At 32.6% G+C, this 16,377-nt stretch overlaps 1 protein-coding gene across 1 annotated transcript; it reads left to right on the top strand.

The window, feature by feature from the left end:
* The first annotated feature begins 1,712 nt into the window (after positions 1-1,712).
* Positions 1,713-16,108, top strand: cnstb (consortin, connexin sorting protein b). Its single transcript, XM_051139527.1, has 10 exons — positions 1,713-1,886; positions 4,324-4,539; positions 6,743-6,852; positions 9,117-9,147; positions 9,869-9,955; positions 10,465-10,582; positions 12,141-12,162; positions 12,242-12,538; positions 14,655-14,790; positions 14,893-16,108. The coding sequence occupies exons 2-10, from the start codon at positions 4,326-4,328 to the stop codon at positions 15,102-15,104; spliced, it is 1,227 nt and encodes a 408-aa protein (XP_050995484.1). The 5' UTR covers positions 1,713-1,886; positions 4,324-4,325; the 3' UTR covers positions 15,105-16,108.
* Positions 16,109-16,377: the final 269 nt, after the last annotated feature.

Raw genomic sequence — 16,377 nt, 5'->3', positions numbered from 1 at the left:
TTTAGGGAAATAACTAGAAGAAGAAAGTTTAGTAAACGTAAAACTGCACTACAAACCAGTGTGTTCATAATTAAGATAATACATTAAAATAATATGGTAGGACACACCAGTCTGCAATATCAAGCAGTAAAGCGAGCTGTTTTATACAGCTAAAAATAGCTGGACGCAGATGAGATGGAAGCCAGACTCATAAAATTTACAAATGGCTGCGCCCACTCTTACAGGAAGAAAAAGGTGGATACTTCTGGGCTTTATTTCACAGGTTTAAAAGTAGTAACCTATTCCTTTTTAAAAAGTACTATAAATAAATGTAAAAAATGAAATAAAAATGCTTAAGCCAAGCTAGGGTTAAAAGTGGCTTATATTTGGGAATAAAATTACCCCAGTAAAAGCAACTTCACCTTCAAAGTGGTAAAACACTGTAAAGAAGTCATTTTTAACACCCAGTGCATATTTTGTTGCTCTAAGAGCAAATAATTTGTAAGTCACTTTTATTGTAAGTTTATTGTAAATGCATTTGATCCTTGCACTAATAAAAGGTTATGCACTCTATTGTTTGAATTTAAATAAAGTATTGCTTTTAATGAAATGGTATTCCCTGATAGCACATGTACATCATGGAGATGTGTATTTGACGTCTACATTTACATCTGCAAGACGCATTTTTTAGTGTTTTCTCATCTGCAATACGTCTATAGGACGTTTCCTATCAGATGGCAAATAGACGTCTATTAGATGTCTTTAAGATGTTTAGATTTAGAATGTATGTAAAACAGCAGATGCTTTTCAGATCAAGTGATCTTTAACACATCTTGCAGACGTATGTGTGCTATCTGGGCTAATTTATTTACAGAATACCTACTGCAATCATCAGGTAAGAAACATGATTTTCTCTCTCTAAAAAAAGAAGCATGAATAGACATTAAAAACTGTGGTTTGCGTTTTCCACAGAGCATTACTAAAATACTCAGATGCATTGCAATGAGTCAACTGATCGGCTCATTGTGCTGCCAAAACCCATTACCTGGCTGAGATGAAATGCAGAGTTCATTCAGATGGTACAATAGGATAAAAACTACCCTATTATGAAGTCAGATACAGTACAGACTGCAGCAGCCCACTGTAATGACTCCTTGTTTCAAGGGTTGTGTTCACTTTCTGCTCCAGTTCCTACATATTCTAACGTCCATTTCATGCTTGCACTGAAAGCTGTAATGTCAGCCCATAGTTTATTTATATTTTGGGGAAAGAGTCTTAAAAATATTTTGAATAGCTTTGGATATGATGCTGATGGATTATTGAAACTGAATGCAAACAGACTTATTTTATACCAGGTTTTTTCTGTTGTTGTTGTTGATGATGATGATGATGATGATGATGAGTAATTCATATAATTCTTGTAAAGTTGGTGTAATTTAAAATGCAAGTAATGTTTAGTTTGTAAAAAAACACAGGGCTAGCCTAGCTTGTATGTCTGACAAAATTAAATATAGCTTATAATTGCATTAATGGCCAATGTATCATAGGCTATATGCAGCTATAGTTCTCATAAATTCTGTGGATTGATAGAAAATGACAATTAAAACGAATGAATTTTACCTGAAACACATTTCTAATGTCAGTGCCCCATATGAACCGATGGGTGGCACTAAACGCCCAGCGAGACCGAAACCTTAGAAAAGAAACGCCCCTGTTTGGATCGTAAACAACTGCACAGATGCAGAGACACGCAGGGTATCGAAACTGATTTCAGATCGGTTCGTGTTTCACAGAGAGGGGTCTGGGGTCTCTGCTTGAGCAGCTCTGGGAACAGATATAAACGCTGCGCGTGCACGCGTTTACAGATGCGGACTATTGTAACATCATTACAGAAACTAACGTTAACCGTAAGTACGACAGGGATATTTCAATGAATCGTGTATCTGTGTTTCGTTTTGAAATGCTTCTGATGAAAATAAAACAGTGATAAAGGGCAAGACGCTGTGAAATGGCTACGGGACACTAAATCACAAGCCCTTTACACCGTCTTTCAGTGATGTGTAGGCTATTTGTGTAGACTGTATGCAAAACTAGAACCTTCGAGGAAGTTATGTAAATATAAATGTACCAAATTTACCAGTCCAAGTCATGAGACATGAGAATGTTGGGTTTCTAAGCCGTTTGTATTTCGGCTACATTTAATCATTTAACAGACTCATTAATCCACAGTAGAATCATTAGAAGTTCAATAAGCTACAATACAAGTTTCAAAGTTCACCAAAGGGGCAGTGAATACATTAATCTCTTTTCTTTTCTTTTTTCTTCTTCAGATTTAGTGTATTATTTATTTTATTTAATATTTTCCACAGGCATGTGAAGACCTGACTACTGTTAAATGTAAGCATGTCCTGACATCTAACCTAGCAGGCTATTGGACACACTAATCACTTTACATGTCAGATTATGTTAATTCATGGTATAGTGCACTCTAAAGTGATCATAAACTGTGACTTTGATTTTCACTCAAAAAAAAAAAAAAAAAAAAAAAAAAAAAATTCTGAAATATTTTTACTGTTTAAAATAACTGTTTCCAATTTGAATATATTTTAAAATGTAATTTATTTCTGTGATCAAAGCTACATTTTCAGCATCATTACTCCAGTTTTCAGTGTCACATAATCCTTCAGAAATCATTCTAATATGCTTATTTGCTGTTCAAAAACATTTATTATTAATATTATTATTATCAATATTTAAAACAGTTGAGTACATTTTTTAGGATTCTTTCGGGAATAAAAAGATCCAAAGATCAGCATTTATCTGAAATAAAAAGCTTTTGTAATGTTATACACTATATATGTGTGTGTGTGTGTGTGTGTGTATATATATATATATATATATATATATATACTTTTATTTAGCAAGTATGCTGAATTGATCAAAAGTGATGTTCTTCTGAACTTTTATTCATCAAAGAAACCTGAAAAATTCTACTCAGCTTTTTTTCAACATCATTAATGTTTTTTGAGCAGCAAATCAAAATATTAGAATAATTTCTGAAGGATCATATGACTGTGATTTTCAAAGTTGAAGTCAAATGGCAAAACAGAAATTCAAATAGAAAACTTGTTGTTGAAATTGTTTTTAAGAGTAAAAATATATTTGACAAATGTACTGTTTTTGCTGCACTTTGGATCAAATAAATGCAGGCTTGGTGAGCAGAAGAGACTTTTTAAAAAACATTCTTTCAAAAAGTTCTTTCAGTTATGTTATTACTGCCAATTACATTAAATTGATCTAATGTGACAATAAAGGCTTTTATTTTTGTTACAAAATTTATTTTAGGAAAACGCTGTTTATCTATTTTTAATAACACTGATAAAAATCTACATATTAGAATGATTTCTGAAGGTTTCAGAAATTAAACTTTTAAGTATTAAAATTTAAAACAGTTATAAATTGTAATAAAAGCTCACAATATTACTGTTTTTACAGTAGTTTTGGTGAAATAAATGCAGCCTTAGTGAGCGTCAGAGACTTCCTTTAAAAATATTAAAACAGTCCCATGAATAGAAGTGTATATTTGTTCAATATTGAAAAAATATTTTTCAACACAATTTGTGCAAACAAAACTGTTGCGCTCCTGCTGCACAGTGTCAATCTCAGCATGTCTTATTATTTGCTCAGCCTGTTATCTGTTCACACTGTTCAGCTATCAAAAGGGATCGTCTTGACACTGATCAGGCCAGTTGTGGTCATGTCATGAAACATTGCGACTTTTCTTTCAGCCTTTTATCTACTGCATCATTCACCTGTTCTGTTACAACACTGGCATTGACACTTTATTTACAATAAGGACACATCCACACTCCACCCTTTTTCCATCTCTCTGTCTCTGGTTTCACCACTCATCCTTCAAAATGCCTGGACAGAGTGGAAAACAAGAGCCCCCATGCCATGAATTATGCATCTCGCTTTCGAACACACCTGTCAGTTTGTGGGAGTGCCTGAAGTAAGTGTAGGTTGGCTGTCAGGACACCCCGTTTGAAAGCTTCACATGTTTTTCCTCAAGTAAGGCCCAAGGTCTGCTTGCAGAAAGCTTCAGAAACACCAAACCTGTCCTTCTTGTGTTTCCCCTCTAAATTCTTTAGAGGAAAAAGATTTGTTGTATGATAAATGTGATGCATTGTCACTGATGGCAAGATATGAACAGCGTAAGAAACAACAGGGTAAAGAATTTGAAAAACTTTCAACTTTGAGTCTTTAAAATGTTTCCTCTTAAATACAGATGAAGATATCGATTGATTTTCTTGACTGTCTATCTGCTTTTTGATCACCTTGCAGTCATGGGGGAATCTGAGACGAGGAAGTTCGTAAGATGGAAAGAGACGAGCAGAATAACTCGGACCGCAGAGGACATCATTACAGCCTCTGATGAGAATCAGAACAAACTGCAAGAAGCAGAGGGTATGGACTTGGAAGCCGTTAAACACGACTCAGAGAACAGGAACCCTGAAGAGAGGTCTCCAACAAACACCAAGAGCCATAGCTGCTCTCATGGTAAGCGTTTCATATTGCAGCACTTGGTGCTGCGATTAGCCATGTTGTTTTTTTGATTAATAAAATAATACTTAGCAAGTTGCGGTTCACCCTAATTTTTTTCTTGGAACACAAAGGTAGATGTTTCTTGAGCACCAAATCAGCATTTTAGAATAATCATGTGACACTGAAGACTGGAATAATGGATACTGAAAATTCAGCTTTGCATCAAATGAATAAATGGCATTTTATGATATGTTAAAATAGAAAACAGTTATTTTGTTATAACATTTTACAATATTACTGTTTTTGCTATTTTTGTTCATAAATGCAGTCTTCGTGAGCATTAGAGACTTGTTTAAAATATATTTTAATAGCACACAAAATATATTGATCACTTTTATTCACTTTTAATTTTTAATGAAGCTTATGAGGAAGTCCTATAAATTTTCAGGATGCGGAAAACGCGGACGGAATCGCGGAATCCAGTCATAAAAACGCAATTTACTGAATAACACGGAATGTCACGGAATTTGTCAAAGTTTAAATGAATTAATCAAAAGTAGGTCATTACACTTAAATCAGATCGCAATATGGACTAGTATCTGTAAATATTACGCCGCAAAAATACCCGTAAAAATGAAAGTCCGGTTTCACTTGAAGACATTGTGCTACATTTATATTACCACTACTTCTAAAATGAAACAAACATTATTTTTTAGGGTATAATCACACCACATTCCTTCCATGTTTTGGAATTTTAGTAGTAAATTCACCTTTGTTTGTCAAAAAAAGTTTGCTTAATTTTTTAATAATTAAAAGATAAATGAGATTAATGTTTTATGCCTTAATTTGATAACCCGAACATTTTAAATACACAACACAGAATTTCTGAGGGTAGAAAAACCTTTAACAAGGCTATTTTAAGAATAAATTTGAATAAATTAAGTATGCATTCAAATAATTAGACATGCTAAAACACAGAATTTGATAACAATAAAACACATGGTGAGAAAAAATAAAACATTTCACAGGGCCCTAAACATGTCATTTTTGTTAAACCTTTATTAAGTTGATGTGAAATTGTATAAGTTTCATGATTGTAATTAATTAGACATTAGCTCTTTGATTATTCAAATTTAATTTAACCAATAAAAAGGAGTTGAGAAAAATTAAAACGGGAAAAAATGGAATCCAGAAAAATTTTAAAACAGAAAAAACGGAATTTGGAAAAAAATTTAACGGAATTTGGGAAAAAATAAAACGGATTTCATAGGGCGTATGAAAAAGAGTTGATAGAGGATTCTTTAAAATGATCAGTTTGTGTTCCAAGAAAAAATATCAGTTTTCAGGTCTGGAATGACATAAGGATGAGTAAATAATGTCAGAATTGTCATTTTGGCTGACTATTTTGTTTAATGTTGCATTTAAATGTACTGGCTAGTCATATGAGGTCTAAAGTAGTTTAAAGAGGACATCGGATGCAAAATTCAGTTTTTTACATGGTGTTTGCATAAAAATGTGTGTTAGCAGTGTGTAGACACAACCAACCTTCAATGATAAAAATCCATTCCTTTTTTATTCCCAAAAAACCCAAACAGTCTCTATTATCAAGCCGTTTTGATTTCCTGAGTAGAATGACATCACATTGCTCAAGCCCCGCCCACAACTGCTGACGGACTGTCCCATATTAGCATATTTCTGCCCTCAGCCAGTTGTACGCTTTTTGTTGTAAAAAAAAGAAATGCAGGTGTTTTGTAGGTAGATGTAAACGTAAACATGAGAGTCTTAATTTTTTTCCGACGCCAGAGCCACTGAGGACGCAGTGGATTAATTTAGGTTTTTTACGTAATGTGTCACCGAATAGACAAAAAATGGGGTGAAGAGACAAATGGGAAGAGAGGGGTGGGGTGAGCAGAGCTCATTATCATTTAAAGAGACGTGCGCCGAAATGGGTCGCTGTGAACAGAGCTGTGTTTGACAAGGTAAAAAGGGTGTTGTTTTATACAACCATTGAGGAATTTTAACCAAAGTATGTTGCAGATATTTCACAAAGACCCTAAAGAATCATACCAACTTGTGAAAAATGGGCATCTGATGTCCCCTTTAATAGAATCATTAACCATAAACCTGTGCTCAAAAGCACTGGATTGACTGATTTACTAAAGCAGTATGCAGTAACAGCAATGTTCCTAAATTCACTTCTGGTGTGATCTCTGTACAGGCAGTTTCTCTGGGGTTGTTCCACCTGGGCCTAGTCCTTCTCTTCTGGCTTCCCTGCAGTCCCTCATTGAGCACAATGATCACATGCTCCTCCCTCATTCCTTACACCAGGTGTGTCCACTGAAAGTATGAAAAGGTTACTCTAACATAAAGCCTACAGCCAAAACAAAAATTGGCATGAAAAGACCTTGTTGTCTTTTAATAAAAGTCTGCATGTGCATTTTTGTCTCTACATCCATCATCAGATACACCTGGATCGTTAATATAGAACATAGAAAGATGACGCATTCTATACTGTTATCCTGACAAATGTTCATGTTCACTCAGTGGACTAATAAATGACACAAATATTCGAAGGGTAGCTAGATTATTTATGTTAGGGATATTTTAAGGAAATAAAAGCAGTAATCTTATTCTTTTAAGATCTTTTTATGGAAGCCTGTTTCAGCCATGGAATAAAATTATTAAAGGAGAAGTGTACTTCCAGAACAAACATTTACAGATAATGCACTCACCCCCCTCGTCATCCAAGATGTTCATGTCTGTTTTCTTCAGTCAGAAAGAAATTATGTTTCTCAAAGAAAACATTCCAGGATTTCTCTCCATATAGTGGACTTCAATGGTGCCCCCAAGTTTGAACTTCCAAAATGCAGTTTAAACACAGCTTCAAATGGCTCTAAATGATCCCAGCCGAGGAAAAAGGGTTTTATCTAGCAAAACGATTGGTCATTTGCTAAACAAATTGACAGTTTATATACATTTTAACCTCAAATGCTCGTCTTGTCTCATCTCTGCGATGCGCATGCGTAGTCTGTGTAATGTGGGTTGATACAGTTAGGGTAGGTTGAAAAACTCTTTTTTGTGAAGGGCATTTGATATTCTTTGCATGTTCACTTTGTAAACACTGGGTCGGTACTTCAGCAGCAATGTAGGATGATTTTGATTCGTGGAATTTTGATTGAAGTTGTGGAAAAAAAACGAGATGGGACATACCCTAACCATATTGACCTAACTGTGTTCACGCAGACCTAGACAAGACGAGTGTTTGAGGTTACAAAGTGTATAAATTGTCAATTTGTTTCGAAAATGACCAATCGTTTTGCCAGATAAGACCCTTATTCCTCGGCTGGGATCATTTAGAGCCATTTGAAGCTGCATTTAAACTGCATTTTGGAAGTTCAAACTTGGAGCACCATTGAACTCCATTATATGGAGAAAATTACTGAAATATTTTCCTCAAGAAACATAATTTCTTATCAACTGAAGAAAGAAAGACACAAACATCGTGAATGACAAGGGGGTGAGTAAACTGTCTGTAAATTTTTGTTCTGAAAAGTGAACTTTTCCTTTAAGAAGGTAATTTGGACATTTTATAGGTTTGCACTCATGCAATTCTATAAACAGAGTTTATATTTAACAATTTATACCTTTTTTTTCTCACAGTATTGCAAGATATAAAGTTCCAACGTTTGATGTTAACTTGCAATTTTATTTATTGTTAGATAATCTCTCAAATGTGAGAAAAAAGTCAGAATTGTATATTAAAAAGTCACAATTGCCTTTTTTTATTTATCGATTTATTTTTTTAATTCCATGGCTGTAACAAAAACAGAATTGCAAGATGTAAACTCACAATTTAAAGAAAAATTTAAACTAATATCTTACAATTGAGTTTATATCTTGAAATTATAGTGAAGATAGAAAATTGAAATAACTTAATTTTTTTTTTTATCCTGCGTCAAAAACAAACTTCAGTATCTTTCTGTTTTAAACTGCCTAAATTCAGCCAAAACATGCTATAAGCAGTACAAACATAATCTATTCTTGTCTGTTTCTATGTTTTGTCAGCATTTCCGGGCATCCTGCATATACATAAGCTTCAGCAATTATCGACTGAACAGCATGCACAGTTATAATCGGATCTGTCAACAAGACAAACTACTGAAATGTGCTCACTGGAGTTGTTTTTTTTATATCTCCCTGTAGAGTTATAATAGGGGGAGCAAATTGCTCCTCATTGAGATTATTGTAGTTAGATAAAATCAAGAGTACAGGAGCAAACAGTTTCCTACATTACACTAAATATAGACGATCCATGTAAGAGAATGCATTAGATGGGCAGATAGAGCAGCTATTTCTTGGACATGACTTTTCTCATACACGCTCACTGTCAGACCCGTTCACGTGTTCATTCGGTTAACTGTACTTTTAAAGATGCTCTTCACTGCAACTAATGAAATCAAGACTCTAGATTCACGTCTAACAGGAAATAGGCTTTGACTGACCAGCTGAACACTTGATGAAACCGTCTTTGGAAGATAAATGTGGTAAGGAGATGCAATATTTTACTTGCTGATATTTTCCTTCCATTTCAGATTGCGGAGGGCTACTTCCTTGAAAAGGACTGTATCCTTTTGCATATTAAATCCACCACTATATTACACCTGATTTCAGTCTGTTTCCTCTTTGACTTTCCTTTTATCACTAAATGGTCCCTGTTGATGCTGTTGTCATAGTAATAACCAGGGCAAGCGTAATCAAGAGTCTCATTAGGGTGTGTCTTTCCATGTTGACTTTTAGGGTGTTGCACAAACGGAAGGATGTTAATAGATTTTTAAGTAATTTGAAACAATGAAAGATTGATTATTTTATGATTGTCATCATATGGTCTTCCTTTATAAATTAAAGTTTGGGGTTGGTAAGGTTTTTTGATGTTTTTGAAGTCTCTTATGCTCACCAAGGCTGCATTATTTGATCAAAAATACAGGAAAAACAGTAATATTGTAAAATATTATTAAATTGCTCAGGAAACATTTATTATTATTAATGGTTGTGCTGATTAATATTTTTGAGAAAACCATGATATATATATTTTTAAAGATTTTTGATGAATAGAAAGTTCATAAGAACGGCATTTATTTGAAATGAAAATATTTTGTAACATTACAAATGTCTTTATTGACACTTTTGGTCAATTTAATGCATCCTTGCTGACTAAAAGTATTCATTTCTTTAAAAAACTTACCAAACTTTTTAAATGATATATATAGAATATGAATACATACACAAACTTAGTATACATACACATATACAAAGAGTTGTTTTCTTTAACCATTGAGCATTTCAGATCAGTTTGCAGTGGAGTTTCTCCGTCTGGAGAAACTGTATCATGAAAGACTGCTGTCTAATTTGGCCTCCATACAAGAGAAATGGGGTAAGGATGCCAGACGATTATGTATGATAACATGAAAAATATATATTTCCTGAAATAACTAGGGGAGGTCACATTGTTTACATGTGAGGAAATTTCCTAAATCATTGTTTCATCTTGTAAGGATGAGACTCCTTGTAAACAGGACAATTGCTAGTTTCATCCTTCATAAGTAAACAGCAGTGCTATGGTTTGATCTCAGGAAATTGCTCATTTCCCAACTGCGTTGCATTGCCCAGACCACATGTGACTCTGTTACTTCACCACTATCACTGAAGTACAGAGGTCAGACTCTCTCCTCTTATCTGATTAACTGGCAACAAGACCTGACAAAGCAAAACCTGAAGAATGTCACATAGCTGTAGCTACGTTTAAAAGTCTTTTTCATAAAATATATAGAATAGTAGTTTTTTAATTGCTTTTAAATGTACTGCGTACATACTGTGCATGAATGAGAGAAAACGTGACAGTCAGAATGTTTAAGACACTCAAATCCATATTTTTGGTTTTAGAGTCCCAGAGGAAAATCAGCGTCCAAACCGAAAGGGACTCTACTTTAATTGCTAATGGAACTGACAGAGAGAGAGAGCATATGGAAGTGTTGAGTCATATCTGCAGAACACACCAGAGGTGAGACTGTGTCCAAGCAAGTAGGAAATAATAATAATAATTAAAGCATTTTTCCCTTCCTAAAATATTTATCCGTGACAGAACCAGGCCCCATTAAGTTAAACTGATTTATAGGGAAAAACATCAAAAATGACATGAAATTGTACTTTCCTTTGTTCTTAATTGGCATGTTTAAGAGTGTTTTGACCTGTTCCCTATGTATTTATAAATATATATGTATATTGTTAGAAAAAAAAAAAATATATAAAATATATATATATATATATATATATATATATATATATATATATATATATATATATACTGTATATGTGTGTGTGTGTGTGTGTGTTACAATATAAAAAATAATAATAAAACATATATTTTACAAATCACACACATAAACATTATATATATGTATATCAATATTAAAAAATAATAGAAAAAATACTTATATATCACATACACACATAAACATATATATATATATATATATATATATATATATATATATACACACACACAAATGTTGCAATATAAAAAAAAGAAAATATATTTTACAAATCTCATACACACATTATTATAATTATATATATATATATATATATATATTTTATATTTATATTTATATAATATTTTTAAACAAGTCTTTTCTCCTCATCACGGCTGCATTTATTGGATTAAAAATACAGAAGAAACAGTGATATTTTGAAATATTATTGCGATTTAAAATAGTAGTTTTCTATTTTAATATACTTTAAAAATGAATTTATTCCTGTGATGCAAAGCTGAATTTTCAGCATCATTACTCTAGTCTTCAGTGTCATATGATTCTTCTGAAATCATTATAATATTTTGATTTTTTTAGGATTTTTTGATGAATAAAATTTTTTAAAGAACAGCATTTATTTTTAATTTTTTTTTTTTTTTTTTTTTTGAGACAATATACAGTCCTGTTTAAAGTTTGGGGGTTGAAATAAATTAATACTTAAACTCAGCAAGGAATTAAAAGGAAAAAAGTGATATCAAAAACTTACATTTTTAGAAATTATTTATATTGTGAACAAACTGTTAAAAAATGTTATTTTTAACATTTTAACCTTCCAAAAAATATTTGGAAGCACAACTGTTGCCAACATTGATCATTCTAATAATAAATCAGCATATTAGAATGATTTCAGAAGGATCATGTGACACTTAAGACTGGAGTAATAGCTGATGAAAATTCAGCTTTGTATCACAGGAATTAAAATTAAAATTCTATTTTAAAGTATATTAATATAGAAACCATTATTTTATATTGTTATAATATTTTGCAATATTACTGTTTTTTTTAAGTATTTTTGATCAAATAAATGCAACCTTGATGAGCATAAGAGATTTCTTAAAAAAAAACATTTCAAGTCTTACTGATCCTATATATATATATACTTATTCTATACATATTACATACATATATATTATAAATTAAGCAAATAATTATGTATATAATTATGATTACATTATATGTATATTATGTAACAACAGCAGAGTTATAATACTGAAATGCATTTGACAAATTCTACTTCTCCTCTTTCAGACCTAACCTTGTTTTGGAAAAGGTAAAACATTACAATTGTTTTATTATCCACCCAAACACTTTGTTTTTGTGAGTCGGATTAAAGCAGTCTTTTATTGCAGAACATGGATGACATAAAACAACACAACAGCCCAACCCTTGTGACAGCACGCAGAAGATCAAAACAAGAACAAGCTTCGGTGAACTCAACCGAGAGAGAAAACCGGGCGGACGACTGCTCATGGCCAGAAGCTGAACAGGAGCCAGAAGAGGACTGTGAACTGAATGAGGAGGAGGAGGAAGACGAGGAGGAAGGTCTTGAGGAGGATGAGTACTGGAATGAGGAGCTGCAGGATGACACAGTCATTGACGGCCAGGGGCCTGTGGATGAGCTGGCCAAACTTATTCAGGTAGAAGAGGTAAGACGCTACAGGAGTGATGTTAATCTCTTATATTACCATCTGCCCTTAGAAAAAAATGAGCATGCTGAGACACCATCCGTCTGCTGCAGTCTTTCCAAACCATCCGCTTACTGAACGATTTGTATTCCTCAGGGCCTAAATATGCAGTGTATTAATCTGGGTCCTCAAATTGAATTTTTATGACTTTGTAAAAGGTCAAGTGGGACTTTCTTCCAATTCTCAAGCCACATTTCTTAGCCACAGGGTTTCTCTGCTTTGTGAAAGCAAAATAGTGTGATGTCATCCACAGCGTTATGGCAGCCAGCTGCAGGAATTTTATAAAGAAGCGTTCAGGGAGTGTATGGTTTCCCAGAGCTCTTGGGTGTGGCTGTCTTAAATAACAGTCTAACTGCAAAAACCTTCTCTAGAACTGCATCAGACACACATTGTGAAAGAATTGCTGATTTTTCAATCAACAAACATGACAACAACAGTGATTACATGATTTGTTTGTGTGTTTGTTGTATACAGTTATTATATAGTGGTTTGAAGACTAAGTTTTATATCATGGCATACTTATGATACGACAGTGTTTTTTGTGCCATGTTAAAAAAATTGAAAACAAAAATCTTAGATTACATGATTAGTCAAAATAATAATAAAGTCCCAATATTTCAAGAATAAAGTTGAAATGTTTAGAGAATTTAAATTGTAGAAATTAAAGTTATAATATTTTGAGATAAAGTCTCAAAATATTTTGACTATTCTCGTAATTTCGACTTTATTCTTGAAATATTTTAACTTTATTCTCGTAATATTTCGACTTTTATTCTTGTAATTTCAACTTTCTTCTAGTAATATTTCGACTTAATTCTCAAAACTTTAATCTCATAATTGCTACAAATTAATTCTCAAAATATTTGGACTTTATTCTTGTAACATTTCGACTTTATTGTCGTAATTTCGATTTTATTCTTGAAATTTTTATTCTTTAGACTTTATTTTAGTATTATTCCAACTTTTGTTCTCGAAACATTTCGACTTTATTCGAGTAATATTTTGACTTTCCTCTAGTAATATTTCGACTTCTCAAAACTTTAATCTCATAATTGCTACAAATTAATTCTCAAAATATTTTTACTTTATTCACGAAACATTTCGACTTTTTTCTCAAAACATTTTAACTTTATTCTCGAAACATTTCGACTTTATTCTTGAAATATTTCTACTTTATTCTAGTATTATTCCAACTTTATTCCCGAAACATTTCAACTTTATTCTCGTAATTTCGACTTTATTCTTGAAATATTTAGACTTTATATTAGTATTAATCCAATTTTATTCTCGAAACATTTTAACTTTATTCTTGAAACATTTAGACTTTATTTTCAAAATATTTAGACTTTATTCTCATAATTTTGACTTTATTCTCGAAATATTTTGACTTTATTCTAGTAGTATTTTGACATTATTCTCAAAATATTATGACTTCAATCTCATAATCTTAGATTTCTTTTATTTTTTAACGTGGCACTAAAACACTGTCGTATTATGAGGCATATTAGATGTAAAATAATGAACAGCTTCAAAGAGAAATGTTCACATTTACTCACCCCCATGTCATCCAAGATGTTCATGTCTTTCTTTCTCATTTAAAAAAGAAGTAAGGTTTTTAAGGAAAACACTCAAGGATTTTTCTATAGTACCTATAGGCACCATATCAGACCATTATATGGAGAAAAATGCTGAAATGTTTTCCTCAAAAAAAAAATAATTTCTTTACGAGTTTGTTTTGGAAGTGGACTTCTCCTTTAAGCCCTACTTAGGTGGTAGCTCTTTTAAAGTCAAATAATTATGTTATATATATATATATATATATAAACAATAGACTAGTACATTTTCATGTAATTGTAAATAACTTGCAGTTATGTGTCTGAAAACACATTTAGTGTACTTCTGTTTCACAAGGGATCTTTAAGTTTGCGTCATTATGATGTTGCACATACTGACCCCTAGTGGTTACTGGTTGTTATTACATTATGTGCTATTTACATAATTCTTCTAAAAAAATTCTGCACCAAATTGTACAGTCTATTTCATGCATTTTCATCCTTTATTTCTGACATTTCCATAGATGTTCTCCTCCGATGGCTTAGTCTCTATTTTAAAGAAGAGAGTCTGCATCAACAAAAAACAGAATGACTCGCCACCAAAAGACACAACCAAACGCAGGGTCCGTTTTAGAGAACCAGACGATGCTTACGATCAAGGTACGATTGTTAAAACATATTCACATAGTGCCTTTATATATTCAGAATTCTGTTCTGCATTCCTGTGAGACTGATCAAAGCTCGTCTTTCTCATGCATACAGATGAGTCGCCCAGAAACTCTTGCCTCATCCTTCTCATCTTGTGCGTGGTTACCGTGGTGATTAGCATGGGTGGGACTGCTCTTTATTGTCTCGTTGGAGAGGCATACTCAAACATGTGTGCCGACTTCTCGCAAAACATGGACTTTTACTTTGGACCTGTACGACGAGGAGTGGACGCTCTCGCACAGTGGCTCTCTTCGGATGCATCGTAGCAGCTATTTTATGCAGTGGAACTCTTTCTTCTTATCATTTCCAATGATAAACAACAGTATTCCTCTTGCCATAATATGCACTAATGCACATTACCAGACTGGCCTTAATAAATGTTGCTTTAGTGAGTTTATACAAATCACACAGGGCTTCCTAATGCATAAATTTGTATAAAATATTTAATACTGGTACAAAAACAAGCTTAATACTGATGGTCGTAATACACCACTGCCATTCTTCAGATTAGTAATTACATGCATTGAAATGCCTTTGGAGCCAGTAATTATGTTTTTTGTACATTTTAGTGCTCCAAGACACTACATTCCATGCTTATCTTTGTATTTATGTTTTTATTTTGATTTTTCATTGGTGCTAATCAGTGAAAATCATACAATATGAATGCAAATAAGCATAAATGAGTGTAATAATTTGATTTTGAATGACCTGAGAGTGAGCAAATTGTCAGTAAGTTTTCATTTTTGATGCATTATTGCTTTAACTATGAAAAATAATTTATCAAATTGGCTTTATGATTGACATATAATGAATAGCACATGAACAGGCTGAATAGTAGAATAATGATAATCGGTCGTTCTGACCTGATTATGACAGCAGGTACAAAATAAATATGAAATTTCTATAATCGTACAGTATAAAAGAAGCAATCAATAAATTTGTTTAATTACAAATATGATTTTTGTTCAGCAATCAAAGTGAGTGTACATTTTTGTGTTATGAATAATCTGGGGGATATTTTAGTTTTAAATATTTTAATATGCTCAGAACCAGAACTCTGTTTCACTGTATGTTTTTCGGTTTATCCTTCCCAAGTAGTATACATTAGATCTCTGAATTATGACTGGAAATGTGTTTTTTTTTTCATATTTTAAAAGTGGTTTATGCTGTAGCTCTGTGTATAAAAATATTGGATTGGTCCTCTGAATGGCAGAAAAGATGACGCTATTATAAATGGATTTGGCACACATAATAAACCCATGTTGAAGTAGGAGCATTGCTTTTTGAAAACCCACAGACTGACTCATAGCTAATTTCATTTCAGAATTCAAAAACAAGTTCTCTAACAACTGAAGTTTAAGATGCACAGAGCAAAACATATTATAGTGACCCGGCCCTGATTAAGAGGCTTTTTCATGATGATCATTGCCTTGCCAAATGAACAATATTCTTGAATTTGAAATGCAACTGTTATGCAAAGTATGTAATGAAATCATTCATATTGCTTAATTTAATTTTACAACATGTGAATCATCACAA

The sequence above is a fragment of the Labeo rohita genome, chromosome 20, assembly GCF_022985175.1.
Source record: "Labeo rohita strain BAU-BD-2019 chromosome 20, IGBB_LRoh.1.0, whole genome shotgun sequence".
NCBI lineage: Eukaryota > Metazoa > Chordata > Actinopteri > Cypriniformes > Cyprinidae > Labeo > Labeo rohita.
This window is presented reverse-complemented; position numbering and strand designations above follow the sequence as displayed.

Excerpts from the sequence above, each read along its gene's own strand:
- cnstb (XM_051139527.1), top strand. The coding sequence starts at position 4,326 with ATGGGGGAATCTGAGACGAGGAAGTTCGTAAGATGGAAAGAGACGAGC. Across the intron at positions 6,853-9,116 it reads TCCCTCATTCCTTACACCAG|ATTGCGGAGGGCTACTTCCT; the intron begins GTGTGTCCACTG and ends CTTCCATTTCAG. Across the intron at positions 12,539-14,654 it reads AACTTATTCAGGTAGAAGAG|ATGTTCTCCTCCGATGGCTT; the intron begins GTAAGACGCTAC and ends ACATTTCCATAG.